The 21,776-nt window shown below is 42.6% G+C and overlaps 1 protein-coding gene across 1 annotated transcript; it reads left to right on the top strand.

The window, feature by feature from the left end:
- Positions 1-1,567: 1,567 nt before the first annotated feature.
- Positions 1,568-20,306, top strand: LOC119651519 (pyridoxal phosphate homeostasis protein). Its single transcript, XM_038055150.1, has 5 exons — positions 1,568-1,768; positions 1,826-2,038; positions 19,208-19,355; positions 19,413-19,654; positions 19,711-20,306. The coding sequence occupies exons 1-5, from the start codon at positions 1,676-1,678 to the stop codon at positions 19,783-19,785; spliced, it is 771 nt and encodes a 256-aa protein (XP_037911078.1). The 5' UTR covers positions 1,568-1,675; the 3' UTR covers positions 19,786-20,306.
- Positions 20,307-21,776: the final 1,470 nt, after the last annotated feature.

Below are 21,776 nucleotides of genomic sequence, written 5' to 3'. Positions count from 1 at the left end.
GATCGGCCCCTAGATATGCTAACTGATCGACCATACAGATAGGGAAAATACAATGACCCATCAAACTGAAAACCTTGGTTTCGTTGGTGTTCATCTATAGTCCAACTCTAATTGCCTCTCTATCCAAATCCAGAGTCATTTGACCAAGCTGCATGACTCGATGAGAGAGCAAACAGATGTCATCAGCGTAGTCGAAGTGTTTGAGGAAAGATGAATTCCATTGAGTTCCGCCACATTTCCCCAACAAGGCAGCATGAAGAACGTCACCGATAATAAGAAGTAATAATATCGTAATGACAAAGTGCACTGGCAGACTCCGCTCTGAACCTCAAAATCCTCCGAGATTTTACCTCGGTTAATCAAATGACATTTTTCGTACCATATGTCGCTCTGATAGTGACTATTAGTTTCTTCGGAATGCCCCTTCTGCGTAGAGCACTCCAGATACACTCCCTGTTCACGGTGTGGAAAGCTTTCTCCAAATCGATGTGGATCCGGAGCGAAAACTAGCCTGCTCTCTCTCGATCAAATCTTCGAGATGTTTTTTGATGCGTTCCAGCATTATTTTAGTTATTATCTTTGCGATGACAGGGGGCATGCAGATACCCTTCAAATTTTCACACTCAGAAAGAATGCTGTTCTTTGGGATCTTAACGATCATCCCCTTCTTCCACTATCTAGGGAAAGTGTCAGATTCCCAAGATTTCGATACTAGTGGAAGTAACAGATCTACTTTCCTTCATTTGAGTGTATTGATGGCCGAAATGAGTTCTCTTCTTCTTGGAGGAACAGTCCGTATCCACACGTTATGGTGACTGGCAATTTCATCCACAAGAGAGGGAACCTCACCGGATTCGACACGGTTAAGGGTCATGCTAAATTGTTCTTTCCACCTCTTCAATTGCTCGTCATCGTAAATAGGAGTTTCTTCGGAAATGATAGTCGAAGACATGTTTGGCGAAAAACGAGCACAGTACTGCAATCGAGAAATCTTCCAACTGTAAAGCATTATAGAGATTTTGAGGATAGTTTTGTCCTGGAAAACATTGGACTCTTCAGTAAGACAATTATTCCAAACATGCTGCACACGTTATGAAGGGTTGGTTATTTTATTATGCACCAAGACATCTCCTCAATCACCTGATCTTATTTCATTGATCATTGTTAGAAAGTTTTGAAGCGAAAAACTTCATAACGAAACATACGATGAATGATTTTGAATTTGCAAAAAAAAAATTGTATAAAGTTTTTTGTCCTTAGCTGCACCTACCCATCTCTAAACGACACCAGCCTCATATACCTCGTTTCGGAGAGCTACGGCAATTTGACCGTCGTTTTTAAATAGTACATAGAAGCACTGCACTGAATAGGCTCTGAAGGCGATCGAAAACTAACAAACGGATCGCGGTTAGAGGCAAACCTGAAAACTGAAAACTTCCCGAGGCTCGCGGCCGTTATGAACATCAAATGGCGCGCAGCTACTACAGTGTTGCACTACTTTACCTCAAACATATTTTGAATTTCGTTCAGTGCCATCTAGAAGTAAACATTGGCAACTAGTCCCATATTCACCACTTTCCAGTAAACCTCTGCCTCCGCAGCTCGTATATTGTCAAGAACTATTTACAATTGTCACCTGTTTGCTTACTTCTTGCTTATTCACTGTCGTGTGCTAATGCTTTATAGACGGATGGCGAGCGCAGACATTAAGACCGCACTAGAAGCAACCCTTCGTCGCATAGAGATTGCTTTCGCGCGAAGGCCAAGTGTAAACCTAGCCTCAAATTTACTATATTCCGAATTACATTCTATTGTGTACTTTCAGGATGTCACGACTGCAAAACCTCGGCTTGTTGCAGTGAGCAAGACAAAACCTGCGGAGGATGTCGTGGAAGCTTACGAGGCCGGCCAGCGCCACTTTGGGGAGAATTATGTACAAGAGCTTGTCGAGAAGGCTTCCCATCCGGCGATCCTTGAAAAATGTAAGGATATCAAATGGCATTTTATTGGACATCTGCAGACAAACAAGATTCAGAAGGTAAAACAAGAGAGGTGATTTGAAACAAAGTGCCTTTAGTAAAAACATGCGATCATTATTGTGGAGAATGCATGAAACGTATGAGACGATGATCTGGTTCGTAACGAATAAGGTGCCTTTTCCACTATTGTACACAGACCACTTGGAACAGTTCAGCAGAATATCGATCATTCATATGTTCAAGGGACTGGCGATTTTATACGGAATATCTTTCTACCGCATTTACAAAAAGGTGAAATTCTATGTGAGCGGGGAGAGGTAACGCTTCTAAGCACTCAGGCTGTAGTGGTCCATTGTACCCGTCTCCCCCGTCTAACGGAATATGCCAGATCCCCGTTATAGACTGTGGGAAATTGGCTAAAGTTGGCAGAGTCATTCATGTTATCGGCTTTGTTTTGACCCAGGTAGGAGCTTCGTTGAAATGGAAGTTTTCCCCATCTGTATTTGAAGTATGTCTCAATCCCAGTTGCTGCACCGCCTGCTCAATCTAAATGATGTCCCCATAGGCCAGTGAATGTTTGTCGCTTTGAGTAGCAGAGTCGGCTGGTCTACATCGTATAGAGTCTAGAGGTGCTTAAATTCCATTTTAGCTAATGAGTTCTCATCGTCGCGGCTTACACGACCTTAATGTTCGACAAAGCGAACAATTTCCCAGAAGATTTTGGACTTTTCGTTGATGTGCCGATGGCAATGGGTATCAATTCAGGAGTGCCCGTTCATCTATCGACTGAGAGCTCCGGTGCCAAGTTCTTAACAGTCATCCATAGGATAGCGATTAAATGGGTTTGATGAAGACATACCCCTCTTGCTCACTCCAGAAACTGGGATCACTTTTTCCAATGGTAGATTAACGAATACATGTGACAGTGCGTTGAACGCTGACGGCAATTATGTGGACACATTGGACGCGGTCATCTTTGTTAGTCTGATAAGTTTAATTGGGATATTAAATTTCATCATCAACGGCGCAACAGCTGTTTTCTCCCTTGGCCTACCTACGTAAGGAACTCCGCCGATGTCCACCAATTCGATATCCCTAAAATCTGTCTGGCGTCCTAGCCTAGGCCATCGCTCCATCTCAGGCAGGGTTTGCCTCGTCTTATTTTTCTACCATACATATTGCCCTTATAAACTTTCCGGGTTGGATCGTCCTCATCCATACGGATTAAGTAATCTGCCTACCGCAACCTATTGAGCCGGATTTTATCCACAACCGGACGGTCACTGTATCGCTCATAGATTTCGTCGTTATATAGACTACGGAACCGTCTATCCTCATGTTGGAGACCATAAAAACTTCGAAGGATTCTTCTCTTGAATGCGGCCTAGGGTTCGAAATTTTTTTTGCTAAGAACCCAAGTCTCCGAGAAATACATGAGGATTGGCAAGATCATTGTCTTGCACAGTGAGAGCTTCGACCCTCTGGTGAGACGATTCAAGGGGAAAAGTTTTTGTAAGCTAGGCTCTCTTGGTTGCCAACAACCGTGCGCACATTTCAACGTCATAGCTGTTATCGGTTGTGATTTTCGACCCTAGATATGAGGAATTATCAACGGTCTCAAAGTTGTATTCTCCTATCCTTATTCTTCCTGTTTGACCAGTGCGGATTGATGTTGGTGGTTGATTGGTTTTCGATGCTGACGTTGCCACCATATACTTTGTCTTGCCTTCATTGATGTGAAGACAGTTTGTGCGTGTCGGGTGGTTATTCCCATGATGTCGATATCGTCAGCATAGGGATGGTTGTTGTTTAGGATCTGCGGGATCCTAAGTCCCCAGCCACTTGATGGTGGACCGGACTAAATGAGGAGCAACTTACTCCCTCGTTTTTTAGTCCATGGATCCCTAGTTTGGAGCGTACCACCCCAAGCATTAAAAAAACGAAAAAATCAATTTTTTTTTTTTTTTGGATGGTGCCACTCGCATTAACCTAAGCATCACCTTTTTAAGGGTCAGGTTAAAAAGGGTGCACATTGGTCTGATCTGTTGCTGATTTGGTATAGGCCAATGATGTCCAGGGCCAATGGGACTATCCGACCTAGCAAGATAGCGGAGAATATCTTATAGATGACACTCAGCAACGTGATATCTTTGTCATTGCTGCACTGCGTGCGCTGGTCAGGCACTGATTCGATGTTACCCTTTGAGTATACGTTGATGAACTGGTAGATTTAATTGGGCGCCTCCATATTTAACCAGATCGGCTGTAATTCCATTGGCTCCTGGCGACTTATGAGTTGCACAATTTGTCGATCGACTGTGAACTTAACGCTTGTGATTTTGCTTTCTCCCATAATTTTTTCCAACTGATTGCCTTTAAAATCATCATTTACATTTAACTACTTTCCAGTGGCAGTGTGTAATCATTCATCCAAATTACTCTTTTCTGCCCCCTTCGGCGTTTACATTTTAATCGTCACAACATTTTATCTGTGCATAGTCGTTCCTGCGGTTTGCATATTTGTAGGCAAATATTTTATTTTATTGATTCTCGGTCGCATTTTGTCTTCTATATAATGGCGTCACCTCCAATTTATGATATCTCGATTGCGACGGTTACTGCGGAAAATCTTACCACATCAAATGCTAAGGCATTCCTGCAGTATTTTTAGAGATTCGAGCAAAGTTTACCGACAACATATCCTATCGCTGCAACACTTGCCATGGCTCCACGCTGTCGGATGCAATACAGTTGCTTAATAAACAGTCTTCGATCTTGGCAGCCATTCAGCGCGCCGTTGAGGCTTCCGCTTCGGTACCGAAATCGAATGGAGTCCCACTTCCGGCGGCATCTACTGTATCTTCAGCTATGTCTACTTCTCCTTCTGCCAAGGATGACTTAACCAAGCCCAGCGATTCAGCACGATTCCGCCGAAAACGTAAACCGCAACTCTGGTGCAGTGCCAAAAATGCAACCATCTACTAAGTCGTCGTTATCTACGTGCTCCCGGCGGCTTAAGAATTCGTTCGACGAGACTTTGACTGCGCTTCCTACTGTGCTTAACAGTGTATCACCAACCTCTTCTCAGGAGTCTATGCACCAGGCCTCTCAATCTGAGTTGATTTCGTCTGCAATGTCTTCCTACATCAGGGTAGCTTCCACTGGCTCTACATCCCTGATCCAGCGGCCCCTATTCGACGAGCAACGGTCCACCAAGCCTCCGATCATTTCTCGTTCCATCGCGCCTACACGGGGACAATATCCGCAGCCTCCTCAGCAAGTCACAAATCGGAACACAGCCGCTCCACTTTTTGACATCGTTCCTGTCGCCAACGAAGCTTCACTTCCCGTTGCTGCCACATATCCTAGCAGTACCCATACCAGTGGCGCCAAACTAAGGCTGGCGTTCCCACCTAAACAGCTCTTTATCTCCAGGCTAGCCTACGAAACTTCTACGGACGATGTCCTGGAGTATATAAAGAGCAAAGTTGGTTTACCTTCTCCTCTGTCCTGCATCAAACTGACGACATCTTTCAAGGTAACTTATCCACACGAAGTTGACGTCCTCGTCAACCCTTCTTTCTGGCCTGAAGGTATATTCATCAAGCCATACAAGCGCCCCAATTCGCGGGTAAATTTCGGGGCAACCCGCCTGCCTCGCCGAGCTATATAACTGGATCTATGTGTCCGTCTGTTTTATCAGAACGTTAGGGGTTTAAGACCCAAGCGGGGGGCCTTCAATTTATCCGCGCTGGCTCAGCAACACCAGGACATCTGTATCTCCGAAACCTGGCTAGACGATGCCATATTAAAATTTCGAGCTCCCCGAAGGGTACTCCAATTTCCGCTGACAGTAAGTCCACCGGCGGTGGGATCCTAATTGGAATAAAAGATACACTTTCCGCCGAACTCGTCTTCTCCTCCTCTAACCTTCCTTTTGACTGTGTTGCTCTTCGTGTCTCCCCGTACAACTTCCTCCCGTTCATTGAATCTTGTGTATATGTCCCCTGTGCTTGCCCTTCTCACCTGTATGAAGAATTGTTTGACAGTTTGTCTGAACTCCTTACTGTTAGATTTCCCCCCCTAGCCGTCCAATTCCTTCCAACAACCTCTCACATTGCTCTGCCCTGAATTTCAATACCACCAAAATTTCCTTGAGTCGCACTCTCGATGTTTTCCTTTCCAACCTCCCCGGGCGCCACCTCTTTTTATTTCCTTTCACATCCCCGTATGTCAATTTGGAGCGGAGCTCCCTCGTTCAAAACTAAGCGTAAGTCTACTAAGTTCAACTTCCCCAAAGCCAATTTTGACGGACTGAACTCATCTTTAGCGTCTTTCAACTGGGTACATATATTAAACAACTCATCGTGTGATCAAGGTATAAACACCTTTTACAATATCCTGTCCGATCTCCTCGCCTCTTATGTCCCTTCTTCCCCTGTTCCCCCGTTCTTACCCACCTTGGTTCACAACGGAAATTCTTAATAACATTCGCCTGAAACATGCACTGCGGAAGAAGTTTGGGGCTTTTAAGAATGACGCCGACCTTGCTCACTTTAAGGTTATACGCTCCACTGTGAAGTCAATGGTTAGAAAAGCGCGTAAAAGGTACTTATTAAGCGTCGAAACCGCCCTTGCCCGCAGTAACGTAAACCCCTTTTGGTCTAACGCGTAAAATAATCCATTCACTTGCTCCTTCCTCTGAGGACAATATGTAATAAGGAATTTGTTTTCTGTGTATTGTCCACATAAAATAAATAAATAAACTGGGGCATGCATAATTTGAACCTAGTAATGCCATGGTATGCGAGGTGGAAATTGAGTATAATTTATAATCTTCTTCTTCAGCCTTTGTCCCGTTCACAAGCGGGGTCGGCTCGTCGTGATCGGCTTCGCCATTTGGCTCTATCGAATGCCTGATCTGGGTGCAATCTCGAGGCTTTCAAATCCCCATTCAGCGTATCAAGCCACCGTTGCTTAGGTCTGCCTTTTGCTCGTTTACCATCTACTTCGATGTTCAGACCAATCTTTGCAAGTGAATTCTCGTTTGCACGACTTGCGTGACCATACCATCGAAGACGCCTCTCTCGCAACTTTTCCACGACCGGTGCAACCCCATAACGATCGCGGATATCCTCATTTCGGATGTGATCTAAACGTGTGACGCCATTAGTCCAACGTAGCATCTTCGTCTCCATTACCGCGAGACGCCGTTCATTGTCTTTTATGGTCGGCCAACACTCAGAACCATAGAGAGCGACTGGACGGACAACATTGCGGTAAATTTTAGATTTGAGACGTTCGTTGATACGTCGATCACAAAGGACACCAGTTGTGGAACGCCACTTCATCCAGGTTGCGTTAATGCGTGAAGCAATTTCATAACGCAGCTCTCCATTGGCTGATAGCGTTGACCCGAGGTATTTAAATCGCTCAGATCTGGGCAGATCACTGCCGCTGACAGTGATTGTGCCTGTTTCATGGGGATCGGTCGTCAAAAATTCAGTTTTGTTTAAATTCAATCTGAGACCGTGTTGCATGAGGCGATCATTCCATTTTTGAACAAGTTGCTCGAGATCATTTTTGCTATCAGATGCTAGGAAAACATCATCTGCATAAAGCAGAGTGTAGGGCGCTGGACGTTGGATATCCCGTGTGACGGTGTCCATAACAAGGACAAAGAGGAGTGGTGAGAGGGCACTTCCTTGATGAACTCCAACAGAGACATGAAGCGGTTTTGATACACCCGCCATACTTCGAACTTTACTTTTCGGATCGTGGTAGAGCAATTGAACCCAGCGCACGAGTTCTTCTGGTACTAAGTGTTGTCGTAAAGCATACCAGATGAGTTCGTGTGGTACACGGTCAAACGCTTTCTCTAGATCCAGAAAGGCAATGTAAAGAGGGCGATGCTTCTCACGGTGTTTCTCCATGAGTAACCGCGCAGCGTGTATTGCGTCAGTAGTTCCGCAGTTCTTGACAAATCCGGCTTGATTCACGATTATTTCAACGATTTCGCGAATACGGTTGTCAAGAATGCGTTCAAAAATCTTCATGGTATGGGAAAGTAATCGGATCGGACGGTAATTTGAACATTCTGCTGGACTACCTTTCTTTTTCCATATTGGAACAGTGGTACTTTCTTGCCAGTCAGATGGTGTTCTTCCTTCCTGAATAACCCGGTTAAAGAATTCACTCAGCCACGGTGTTGGGTCCCAGCTCTTTGCTTTCCAGAGCTCAGATGCGATGTCGTCAGGTCCTGTTGCTTTCCCCGATTTCATTTGTTTTATTGCCTCCTCGACTTCAGTTGCGCTGACTGGTGGAACTGCTCCAAATGTCGGCAATGTTTGTGAAAGTGGAGGATGAGCAAATTCTTCAGTTGAAATCTGCTCGAAGTATTCTCGCCATCTATCCGTCGCGGCTCGACGATCAGTAAGCAAAGTACCGTTCTTGTCATTAACACAACAGAAGTGTTCGATATCCTGTGTGCGTTCATCACGGCTTTTAGCAAGTCGGTACAGATCTCTCTCGCCATCCCGAGTGTCCAGTTTATCGTAAAGATTTTTGAAATGGTTCGCTCGGGTGACAGCGACCGCTTTCTTTGCTTCCCCGTTGGCATTCTTATAAATTTGCCAATTAGCAGGCGTTTTATCGTCGAGAAATTTGTGGTAGAGGCGTTTCTTTTCACGGACCTTCATTTCAACATCATCATTCCAAAGCCAAGTATCTCGGTTGATGTATCGCTTACCCGGCTTGGTGACCCCGAGGGTTGCAGAGGCCGCTTTGTGGATCGTGTCTTTCATTTGGTTCCATGATTCTTCCACATTCGTAATGATTGGCAATCGTATGAGTGAGACCGTTTCTTCGTTCTTCTCACCAAATCGCCACCATTTAATGCGCGGCGGGCCAGTGCGTTCCTCACGCCGTTTTATCGGTGGCTTAATTCGCAGGACAGCAATCAACGGCCGATGTTGAGGTGCGATGGTCTCATAGGGAACGACTTTGCAATCAGTGACAGTGGTAAAATGTTGACGTCTTATGAGAATATAGTCGATTTGCGTTTTATTGTTCCCACTATAAAATGTGGGAAGATGAGACAATCGTTTGATGAACCATGTATTCATAAGTACAAGGTCATGGGTGTCCGCAAAATCGATTATACGCTCGCCACCTTCGTTGCGCGCTCCGAACCCCTTTCCCCCATGACACCTGTTACCGTCTGCCTTTTCACCCACATGACCATTAAGGTCGCCGGCAATGATTATGTAATCGTCAGCAGGCACGTGACAAGTCTTTTCATCGAGAAGTTGCCAGAAGGCATCTTTCTCGGCATCAGGTCGGCCTGTCTGTGGTGCATACGCGGTGAAGAAGTGAATAGTGCGATCAGCTGATATAATGGTGAGCTTCATTAGCCGATCATCAAATCGTTCGACTTCTTTAATGGCATCACGGAAACCCTCTGAGATGGCAATGCCAACACCATATTGAGTGTGTGGGTTACCAAAATAGAGAAGTTTGTAGCCATTTTTACCGCGTTCGCGTTCGATGTCGCAACTTTTGGAACCAGACCATCGGGTTTCTTGCAGAGCGCAGATGTCAATGCACCTTTTCCGAAGGGCTCTTGCGAGTTCCTCGGTCTTTCCAGTTAGGGTACCAACATTTAGCGTGCAGACACGTATTTGTTTTGTTCGTTGTGTGCGGACTAACTTGCTTACGTCCTGACGCCGTCCATGCGTCAAGAACCCTTGCCCATTTCTCGACAGGACCGGGGCCCGTCCTGCCGCGTCGACTGAGGTGGACGCCCTAGCATTTCTCCGAGGCCTGTGACTTAATCCGATCATCATGTTTGTAACGACATTCTATGCATTTTCTTGGTCGACCTGTCGCGGGGCCTGTCACCAAGAGAGATAATCGTGTTCCAAAATTTTTTTCATCGACTACCCTAAGGAGAATATAAAATTAAATGGTGGTTTTCGTGAGATGAGGCGCTGTTAATATGGGTCGATGATGTTCCGGGCGTATTCTGCCAAATGGTATAGCAGAGATTATCGTGTAGATAGTATATACATCTCATTTGTGAATTTGGGCCAAATAATGTATATGTATCAGCCGTCTGGCGTTGATTCGGTTTCTTTTGAACACTGAACGGTGCATTAACCCTTGAGGGAGTTTATCGTCTCGATGCCCTCCTGCCATATCCTGTTTCTACTTTGACAAAACTTCCGCCTCCAGTAATAAATTTATTTATGAATATCACATTTTCCAGGCTTCTTTCTGGTATCTTGAATCGTCCAAATCGCCCGTATTCTTCTACAAATGGCCGTGTTCTGTGCGTATATCACATACCTCTCGACGTGTTGTCAAATTTCGTTTACTGTAAGTTCAGTCCTAAGGCCATTCGTCAATGCTGCATCCGATGAATTTCTGAATTTGTTTCACATCTGTTCGTCCTGTGTCGGGTCGGTCCATCTTAAGCTTCTAAAGCACTATGTGCTCCTATGTTTTTCAGAACAGATTGCCGATCTGTTTGGAAGTCGTCTGGAGTATCTAGGTAATCTTGTGTATATATTTCCCCGCAAACCAAGTTCGTCTAAACCCAATTCTTCTTCAGCGCTATACGTCTATAGTGCTATATATGTCCCACCGAAGAAAGGAACAAGTTGTTGCGGAAATATAGATATATGAATACCAAAACAAATAATAGAGAAAAAGAAAATCGTCTTATTATTTACATTAACTAGAAGCACCCCAAAAATGCATCCAGTTTGAGTACTCAATGTGAGGCAAGTGAGCAGAGTGTTAATATCGTCCTCGAAAGGGCCCATCTTTGCTTGCTTGTCACGATTGCGTCTGCTCACGGAGGAACAGTCAGTCCATTTCTGCGAATTGACTTTAATTCAGAGAAATTTTCTTACTGTGCGCCGACACAAACTTACTGAAAAACCCGACCGAGGATAATAATGAGTATTGTGCCAAGAGGAGTGAATTTATTTGCAACGCAGGTGAAGTCGCGTCACAAGATCTGGCTGATTGCGGGACTGTGAAGACAGATCGATAAACGTGAGGAGTTTAGAATTCTGTTGATCACTAACAGCGGATTGGACACGACGCGCTAGAACTTGGTTTCCGTGGCAGAGAACGAGAAGTTCAACCCAACGCATGACCTGGAAAAAGGAATTTCATGATCCTGTTGGTAAGGGAAGTAAAACCTATGAGCAACGGTTTCGGCGGCACGCTTGCATGTGCAACATTCCAATCGTCTTGAACAATGGCAATCTGACGGGAGAGTGCATTTAATTATATGCAGCATTTCGTCTTTTGTCATGTTTAGCACCTCTTAATTTCTCCAAACACTCCTTTCCTAATTCCCACACCGAAATTCACTTATATAAAAAAATTCAATATTTAAAATGACCTTGCACTTTTTTCTAAAACTCTAAAACCCATTTCCATTTAAATATTTCAAATTTTAACTTTCAATCTTCTACCATTTTGAAAAGACCCTCGACCTTTTGCTTCCACCCAAGTCTGCTCATGGTGCACATTATTGGGTGCACACTGTGTGTTTTTGTAAACAAAATAAAATCATCTTAAATATTGAATTTTTGATATAAGTGAATGTCGAGACGGAAGTTAGGAAATTGGAAGGAATATATTGAAAAAGTTACGTGAGGAAAGAAGAAATGCTACATATTATTAAATGCACTCTCTCATGAATTTGTTACTGGAAAAGGTGAGTGAGATGTTGCAAATGGCACAAAGCCGCAGACTACATTATGGGGGATGGTAAAGATACGCATATTATCCGATTATGAGCAATTAAAGGGCTGGAAGGAGCGCTTCATTACCATTCTGAGTCGTATAACATCCACTGACAATGATGTACCATACACTACAACTTGCGGAGCAGAAGCGGTTTCATTTTCCACTTATTTGCAAATAATAACATTGAAATTGGTTAGTATGAATGGGAAAAGGGATGATCATTAGGATTGAATACGACAATCGGAAGTGTACTTGCATGTTTCTCGCTGTTGATAGAATAGTAGCTAAAACTATGCAACAACCACATTTTTTAACTTCTGTCTGTATCAAGCACTATTTTATCTTCTTTAAGCTATTTATAGTTTAAAATTATCATATTTTTTCCAAGGTTTCAATCTTTTGGCACTACTGTTGCAATGATTATTTTCGAAGATGGTTAAGTTTTTACAGTAGCAACTGAAGGGTTCGGTGATTGAATCTTTGTAACATTTACATTGTCATATTACCACTAGTTCGAAAATTTCTCAGCTATTCATTTTTGACGTCTTTTGAAAACCAAGTTATCACTCGGCTGGTTAGGTGTACTCAGAAATTGGCCCGATTTTTCCTTTTATTCGTGTTAGCTATTGTGTTGTTAGAGTCTCTTAATTTCCAATTAGGTCAGTTTTTTGAGATAATGTTTCGAGTCTTCACGGTGGCATCTAAATATTTGTGATATTGTGATATTTGTTACTTTGTAACTTTTCCTTCGCCAGAATCAACATGCGAAACCCGAAATCAAAACGTCCCCTTACCCCATTTGTAACTTCAGACCGCACTTTCGCCTTCAAGTAGCCCGTTATCAATGTTAATTCATGTGGACAAATATCCTTTCTTACCTCTTTATTCAAATCCAGAGTCAATTGACGAAAGTTATTGTCGGCAAGAAAGTAAAAAGATGTCATCAGTGTATTCCAGGAATCAAGGTAGCATGGGAGAAGTAACTGTACAAATATCATTAATAACAAAATGCAACCTTAGAAAATTCTGCCTGGGATTTCAAATTCCTGACAGCGACTATAAGTTTCTGCGTAGATATGCTTCTTGATGTGGAAAATTTTGTCAATCAGTTCAGAAGTATCCGGAAGGAACTCCATCCTGCTTTTTATCGATCTGACTTGCAATGTTCCTTCATCGACCAAAATAGGCGCGCAAATTCCGCTGCAATTATCGCATCCAAACCGTATACCCAGATGCCGTTCTGCCTGTTAAAATGGTCATCATCGTGTATGAGAAGTACTCCATACCTTCCTTTAGTATTGCTAGAAAGATGTGATCCATGCCAGGTGCTTTGAAGTGTTCAAAGGACGGTATGGCAACTCTCATCTTTTTCACCTTCAAGGGATGGTTTATGAATCACCAGTTTGCATCCCTGAAGTCAGATGCTGTTAAAAGCAGTGAACGCATGGTACTATTTGGGAGTTGGATATCAAAGATAATGGTGTCCTGGCCACTGAAGCCAGGAATGGTTTCCATGTGTGTGTATGGTGGGGGAGAAGCTACAGCTTCTGAGCACTCAGGCCGTGTTGGCCCATTGTACTCGCCTTTAACGGAATATTCCGGATTCGTTAACATATCGCAGGATTTGCGTTAGTGGATGTGATGCTACTCGTCGCAATTGGAGGACATCGGCACCAAAGACCTGATGCCTGATGCTTCCTCATTACAGGAGGGACACGTATCATCTTCGATAATTCCTATTCTGAACATATGCCCAGCTAGTGAATTATGGCCTGTCAGAATGCCCACAATACACCTGCAAGTCCTCCTGCTTTTCGACAGGATAAACTTTGCGGTACGTATGTTGGGTTCTGGCAGGAAAAGTTTGATGTGTCGAGCAGCATTTAAGCTCTGCCACCTGTCGTTATGGGAAACTTGTTCCCAGTTTTTGAAAACAGATTTAGCCAATGCTACTGATACCCCAATTGCTGGCTCCGGTCCCGGCATAGGGGAGATTGACCTCCGTCCGAGATTTCATTTCCCTCTATGCCACAGTGACCAGGTACCCAGAGTAGTTCCACCGTATTGAATCTAGACATAGAGTTCAAACGGTTTCTGGATTCCTAAACGATTTTCGAGGTGATCAAAGGACTGCTCAATGCCCTCAGTGCAGCTTGACTTTCACTGCAGATTGCGATGCGCCTGCCCTTCAATCGCTCGTCAATCACCCAGTTTGCCGCCCTTAGGATCGCATAAACTTCGGCTTGAAAAACCGTTGCATATTGTCCCAAAGGAAAAGCCCACTTCTCGTTTTTATTCGAGAGGTAGACTCCGGCTCCAGAACCCTCTTCTGTTTTTGAGCCATCGGTGTAGAAGACTTCCGTATATCCCGCCACGCATTCCTCTGGGTCTTCCCAGTCCTCTCTACGCTTCAGGGTAACTACATATCTTCTACCAAACAGATGTATGGGGACACGAGAATCGGAAGACATTGTAAGAACTGGATTTAGTCCTCCCAGTAACTCTTACAATGCTCTGCGTCCCCCACATCCGTTGTTTTCCCATAGATCTAATCGAATTAGCTTATGAGCTGCTCTCATTGCAGTGCTTTGAGTAAATATATCCAGGGGCTGCAAATTGAGTAGTGCATTGAGAGCTGCGCCGGATGTCGTGCTCATGGCACCAGTGATACCCAGACAAACAGTTCTTTGCAGTGCGTCTAGTTTACGGTGAAAACCTTTTTGTCTCACCTTAACCCACCACACTACGGATGCATATACGAACATCGGCCTAATGATGGCAACGTATATCCACATTACCACATGAGGCCTGAGTTCCCATGTCGAGGCAAAGGTCCGTCTGCACAGCCCATAAGCTGTGAGAGCTCGTTTCATCTTGACCTCTACATGTTTGTTCCAAAAAAGTTTTTTATCTAGAGTAATCCCCAGGTATTTCACTTCTTCGGAGAGTTGAAGGGTAGTACCCCTCATCTCAGGGAGGCAAAGTCCATCCAGTTTTGTCCTTTTTGTGAATAAAACCATTGTGGTTTTATTAGATTAACTGACAAACCATGTCTAAGACACCAGCTGTCTATCAAATCAACGGCACGCTGTATATTCCTACACACCGTTCCAAGATCCCGATCAACAGCAAGTACAGCCACGTCATCAGCATAAGCTTGAGCGTGTATTGGCAAATTTTGCAGTTCGCATAGCAGTGAGTCGATCAACATACTCCACAGAAGCGGCGAAAGCACACCTCCTTGGGGGCAGCCCTTCGTTGCTTTTGTAGTCAGGTAGCGATCGACCTCTACCTCAGCGCACAACAATCTTTGCGTTAGCATAGCATGGATCCACTTAATTAAAGCATCATCAACACCATGCGCTCTGGCGGCATCACACAATTTTTGAAAAGACGCACAGTCAAAAGCCCCTTAAATGTCCACGAACACCCCCATCGCGTACTCACCATTCAAAGTTGCATCCTCTATCTTTGTGACCAAAGAATGAAGAGCAGACTCACAGGATTGGAATGGTTTCCATAGTTTAGGAGGTATTTGGGTTTGATTTATCATAATGTAGCTGCTAATCAGAAACTGGTCAACGTACTAGTGGCAATTCATCATGTTGTAAGCAGTAAGCACCGAGTTAAAATAGGAGTTGTTTCGTATAGCAGGACTTCATCATATGTCAATCAGCGGTATAATTGATGAGCATTCTTGTTTATATAGGAATCAAACCGGGAAGTATGTTACAAGGCTAAAGACCACCATTTTCCAATTGGACGAAGTTGAACCGTACAAAAAAATATAATGGTAGAGAGGTCAATTGGGTCGAAAAAGTGGTAGGGGCAGTAGAGGAAAACGATATTTGCGACGCCGGACCTGGTTTCTATTGAGGCAACAGTCACCTGGAGGGACGTAAGGATATTGGCGGGAAGGAAAAGTTGCGTGGCTAGGAGTTTTTTGGAGACCAGTATTGCAGTTCTTCTAGCAAAGTGAGTGATTGATTAGACTGGTGTCTGTGGCTGGTTTACATTGGAAAATGCATTTATTTGAGGTGGGAGATGAAATGTAATTTCTGAGATTGTACTCGACTCCTCCGCCTAACGGAATATCCCGTTTATGTATCGCTGAAGTGTGCCCATAGGCGAGGCATTCACATAGAAAATGGATTTCACTTCCTCCTAACAGGATAGACACGTGTCATGTTCAGTTAGTGAATTATGGTCATTCAGAATGCCCACAACACTTTTGCAAGTCTCCCTGTTTTTCGACAGAATAAACTGCGCTATATACATTTAACTCTGACAGGAACACTTTGGTGTGTCTAGTAGCATTTGCTCTGCTAGCAGCCCTTACCAATGCTACTGAAACTCTAATTGTTGGTTCTGGTCTGAATCGAGTTTCGCTAAAACATTCGAAATTTCCTTTTCCTCTACATCACGGTGACCAGGTACCCAGAAGTATCAATGGACTACTCAGTGTACTCAGTGCAGCTTAACTATCATTGCAGATTGCGATGCGCGTGCCCTTTAAACACTTATCAATCATCCGGGTTCCCACCCTTAGAACCACAGCCTGAAAAATCATTGCCTATTGTTCCAAGGGAAAAGTCTACTTCTCGTTTCTATTCCAAAGGTAGACTCCTACTTCAAAACTCTGTTGTTTTCGAGCGGTCGGTATAGACGACCTTAGTATATCTCGCCATACAGTTTTCTCTACGTTGAAGAATAACTTCCTATCTTCTATTAAATAAATATTTAGGAATCCATCCTGAAAAACAGTAATGAAGCCTAGGAATTGTGTTATGCGAGTTCGTGTTTACGAACCCGGCGAGCTACAGAGTTCTACTCAATGCTTTTAATATTCAGGTTGTGTTCAACATCACCGTAAACTGCTGGGATTGCTTGGCGAACTGATGGCCAGCTGCGGTGAATTGATTAGGCATCATCGAAGAAAACTGATGGTCGAATGAAAGAGAGCGATGAGATTACGCGAGGTTTGTTCAGTTGAATCGAGTTGGCCCCCGATGGAGGGTCCCGTTTCTGGCGTCCCTTCGTAGCGCAGCTTTCAGTATTGATAGTATTGTTCCAAGACTCTTAAATCGCTCATTTCTTGGTAGATCTTTGCCTAAAAATGAATTGGGGTTGGTCGTCAAAAACTCTTATTTTATCCAGTTTGAGACGCCGACCGCGCTGCACAAGCGGTCATTTCACTTTTAAAAAGCTGCTGGCAATCAGCTTGGTTGTGAGATGCTAGAAAAACATAATCTGTACATAGTATCTAGTACGCTGGACGTCGGATGCCCCGTGTGGCAGTACTCATGACATGAATTAACCAACAGAAGTGACGAGAGGGATTTTTCTTGGCATTCTAGCATACAAGATGAATTTGTGTGGATCCAGTAGAGTTATACAGAGAGGGCGATGCTTCTCATGGTGTAATTTGAAAGAGTTGGAAATGTGATCATATATCTTGTTATGGGATAACAACCGAATCAAAGGGTAATCGGAATCACAGTGTTCAGCAAATTCTGCCGGTGAAACCTGCTGGAAGTGCTCTTGCCTTCCTATCATTCCTCCATCCTATCCGCAATGTCGCATTTTGACAAGTTGATACAGGCCAAATATTTCAGTTGACAAACCGCTTACCAGGCTTGTTGACGAGGAGAGTTGCGTAGGTCGCTTTGTGGATTGTATACTTGGTTTGATTCTACGTTTCGCGATCGACAATCATTTAATTCTCAGGACAGCAATCAACTGCTGATGTTGAGGTACGTTAACCTCGTACGGAACGGCTTTGCTGTCAATAACGGTGAAAAAATGTCTACGTCTTAGGATAATATAGTTGATATGTGTCTTTCTCTTCTCATTATAAAATGCAAGAAGATAAGATAATTTCATTCAATAAACCATGTATTGAGAAGTACAAAGGACTGAGTGTCGGAAAATTGACGGTATACCCGCTACCCCCATTACACGTACCAAACCGTTTACTCCTCTGGCACTGATCGTCGTAACCCTTTTCGACAACATGACCTGACATGAGATCACCCGCAATAATGATAGAGTCGTCGAAATGCACGTTACCGGTTTTTAGCTCCATTACTTTCCAGATGGAGTCTCTCAGCATTGGGTCGAGCTATCTTTGACGCGTATGTGGTAAAGAAGTAAATCGTGCGATCAGCTCAGATATTAGAGGGCTTCATGAATCGGTCATCATATCGCTAGACTTCTTTTATGGTGTCATGGAAACCCTCATAGACGGCAATCCGCAAGAAAACGTTACTGATGGTTTCATCCAGGGCAGAGGCAACGAATCAGACGCTGCCTCATCTCTGCCCTAGGAGCAGCGTAACAGAAAGTGGCTACAAGTGGTAATCGCTCCATTTATACATAATCGCAAACATGATATGCGTACGAAGTATATTCAAGTGAACATCGCCTTTTGTACATGGCTAAACTGAGCCGAAGTGATTTTTTTGTTTGAAGATTGAAGAAGTCCTGAGTCCGATTGACGATGATGGACCGGACCCAGGTCTGACGAGAAGGGAGTGGAAAGAGGGGGATTTCTCCGAGCCCGGACTTTTATCGGGGGCCCAGGATAGAAATTTCAAGGAAAAACGGGTAATATGGGGCTCAGCATAATTTTCACGACAGCCCCTTGTAATTTTCATTCCGGACCCGATTTTTTCGCATAATTTTCACCTCGGGCGCGAATTTCTCTATGGCCCAGACCGATCCAATTTTGTGGTCCACGGGCCCCTCTTTTTGGGCTAAATACGCAAGTTATTCAAAAAGACGATTGAAGGTTCACTTCGGTATTGTCTAGGCATGAACACAAGTCGGTCTTCAATATAATTCGATTTCTAATTGGTCGGGTCCATTATCAGGTCCATGCGGACTGAGAACTCCCTCAATCGTTAAGCAAAAAGTAGAGCACACAATGTCACAGCTTTTTACCACACCACTGAAATTTTAGTAAAGTGGATGCGTATCTTCCGCAAAAACCTTGAGAGTTCCTTCGCCTTCCCGCCGTACCAATATTTAATTTGCAGACATAAATTTATATTTCCCGGACTATTTTGCTTACTTTCTAAAGTCGTTGATTCTTTAAGAACCTTTGGCAATGTTTCGACAGGACCGGAACCCGTTCGCTGCGTCGACTGAAGTGGAAATCCTGGTATTTTTAGGCTTGTTTATTAACCTGATCTTTTTTCTTTAACATTAAATACATTTTCTTAGTGTGCGTGTCGTGGAACCTGTCACCAAGTGAGATCATGTAGGATTTAGCATAGTAAGCTAAATGCAATTATACTTTATTCGATTTCGTAATAGAGGAAATTCTCGACAGAAAGCAAAAAAAAATATGCAACCTTTAAATTGTTAAAAGACTTTTTTTGTTTTCTTCTGAAAGTAACTGCTTTTCCTCGATATATTTTTTTTATATAATATAAACTTTTTAACACGAATAATATTTCCAGGTGATAAAAGTCCCTGGGCTTGAAATGATTGAAACTGTAGACAGCGAAAAACTTGCAAACAGTTTAAACAAAGCCTGGGATCAACTTGAAACTGATAACAAAAAACCTCTGCAGATTTTAATACAAGTTAATACCAGTGGAGAGGAGGGTAGGATACTAAATAGACGCGAGAATCAATGAAATTATCAGTTTTTCCTGTTATTAGCAAAAAGTGGTGTAAAACCAGACGAGACTCTTTCTCTTTATCGGCACATTGTTGATAATTTACCAAACCTTCATGTAAAAGGTGTGATGACTATTGGCAAATTTGATCATGATTATGCGACAGGTCCGAACGAAGATTTCGTTACATTGATGCAATGCCACACCGACATATGTAAAGCAAACAACTTAACAGCTTCAGATGTACTTGTATCTATGGGAATGTCGGCTGACTTTGAAGAAGCGGTAATAAGAGCATGAGTTCATAGTTCTGTATGTGTAAATTTGTTTCTTCGTTTTAGATTATCATGGGTAGCTCCATAGTTCGGGTTGGATCTTCTATTTTTGGAACCCGACAGAGAAAAAGTGAATGTTGAGACGCTGATCTATGCCATGCATTGCTTAACGTCACCAATTAGCTTGTTATGGGGCTAGTATTCCCAGTTTTTTATTAGTTCTCTACTTTTAGTGTTGTTGATATAGATTAAATAATCTGTTGTATAAATTTTGGTGTAAAACATAATATGTTTAAAGTAAATATGGGGAAAATGATGTAATTGATGTAATTAAATTTTTGCAATAATCATTAGAATAACTTGCGCCGATGCCTCCTGAGAGGTGATAGAGAGAAGAAGATATGTCTATTTTTAAGATGACGAATATATTCCGCTTTCCAGTGGAATTTCCATCGATTTAAATTCTAGGGAGGGAATTTGGGCCCCAGGAAATTGCACCGTCAATCTCATTAAAATCTATTCCAGACGAGAGAAAACACTCTACCACCACATAACTCAAACTGTATGTGGACTATCAGAAGCAAAACTAAGAAATTGCTGTTGATTTTTTGTAATAATTTTCAAATTTCATTGAAATAAAGTTGTTTGTCATTACGCAAAAATATATTTTTCGAATGGTAATAGTCTTGTAAGTTACATTAGAACTGCTTCTAGTAAGGGACTTGAAAACAGAAAAAGAACACCCCCAATTTCCTTAGTTAAAATAACTACAAAATGTCCTAGTTTCACTTCCAAAACTCGCTCATTTTCTAGTAAGGTATTGTCTTCAAGAAAAAAAATTAATGACCCGGGAGAATACATTACTCAGATATTTTTAGCATAGAGCACACAAGTACGTCCAGTATTTACGTATATGAATGAAAGACTAGGTCACATACAATTGCTTACAATACTACTAAAGAAAGAAAATATGCAATCGGATAGATTGAATCATCGTTCTGTCAGATGGCGTGTAATCGGCAAAGAAATTCAAGCCAGAAAAAAATTCTGAAAAATTGGCGTGTTGCCAAAAGGTAAATATGCGGAGTCTGAAAAATGATTCGCTTGTTTTCACTATAGTTGTGTAAAATATAATATAATAGGGTGTTTTAACTTTAATGAATCGAGGTAACTTTAGCAGAATCTGAACAGAGGAAACTGTAAGGAGTAAAAATGTCTCTTCAAATTCCTTAACATTTCCAAAAAATATTTGTATAAAATTGGGAACTATTGCTACCAATATTTCGTTAATTTGAAGAAGTTGGCAATGCAATGAGCAATAATTATGAAAATAAACTCCGGAAGAAATCTTTCGAAACTCATATTAAAATTTTCTGATGTTAAAAACACCCTGTAATAGCCGAAAAGACATAATTCCTAGTGAAATATACACCACCACAAGAAATTAGAATTCCTTAGAGCAAAAATTTAGGAGAGAAAGTGGAGTTCAAAGATTAGTTTCTGGAATTCTTGAGAATATGCGTCAAATGTTCATACTATCATTTATATATAGCAGCCTTTAAATATAATTGAATCAATAATTACAAACATTCCGTCTGACGTCCCATGACGCTGAAAAGGAAGTTGGTGGACATCTAACCACCGTAGTACCTCCGTATTGAAGTGCATACTAATATTCTAAGAGGATATGTAGGAGTGAAACTTGAGTTACGCCGTGTTAATTCAACAGACGTTTAACGCTTGGTAGGTCCTCATTGAAAACACGATGCATTTGAGCAATTGACCACAGCGCAGACTCGAAAAACATTTTGAATAGTTCGATATAATAATAATAATACCTAGATCAATAAATAGAAACAAGTTAAAGGCCGGAAATACGTTGCGTTAGGTATGAAACGGTTTGTGCATTTTTTACGTAAGAATTTTTAAGTGTAGAGTTGTTCCATTTATATCTAACTCGCAAGACAGAGAATATGTGTTAATCGATTTGGCTAACAGCTTGTTTGAATAAACATTTATTAAGCAATGGAAAAAAATCGAGAAAATATCATATCATGATACCATGGCAACTGTATGTAACCCCTCACAACATGAGCCTGTAAAAGGCGGTTTTCATTATGCTAAATTTTCAC

Source organism: Hermetia illucens, chromosome 3, assembly GCF_905115235.1.
Source record: "Hermetia illucens chromosome 3, iHerIll2.2.curated.20191125, whole genome shotgun sequence".
Lineage (NCBI taxonomy): Eukaryota > Metazoa > Arthropoda > Insecta > Diptera > Stratiomyidae > Hermetia > Hermetia illucens.
The sequence above is the reverse complement of the archived record's forward strand: the minus strand, read 5'-3'. Positions and strand labels throughout refer to the sequence as shown.

Excerpts from the sequence above, each read along its gene's own strand:
- LOC119651519 (XM_038055150.1), top strand. The coding sequence starts at position 1,676 with ATGCTTTATAGACGGATGGCGAGCGCAGACATTAAGACCGCACTAGAA. Across the intron at positions 1,769-1,825 it reads CTTTCGCGCGAAGGCCAAGT|GATGTCACGACTGCAAAACC; the intron begins GTAAACCTAGCC and ends GTGTACTTTCAG. Across the intron at positions 2,039-19,207 it reads AGACAAACAAGATTCAGAAG|GTGATAAAAGTCCCTGGGCT; the intron begins GTAAAACAAGAG and ends TAATATTTCCAG.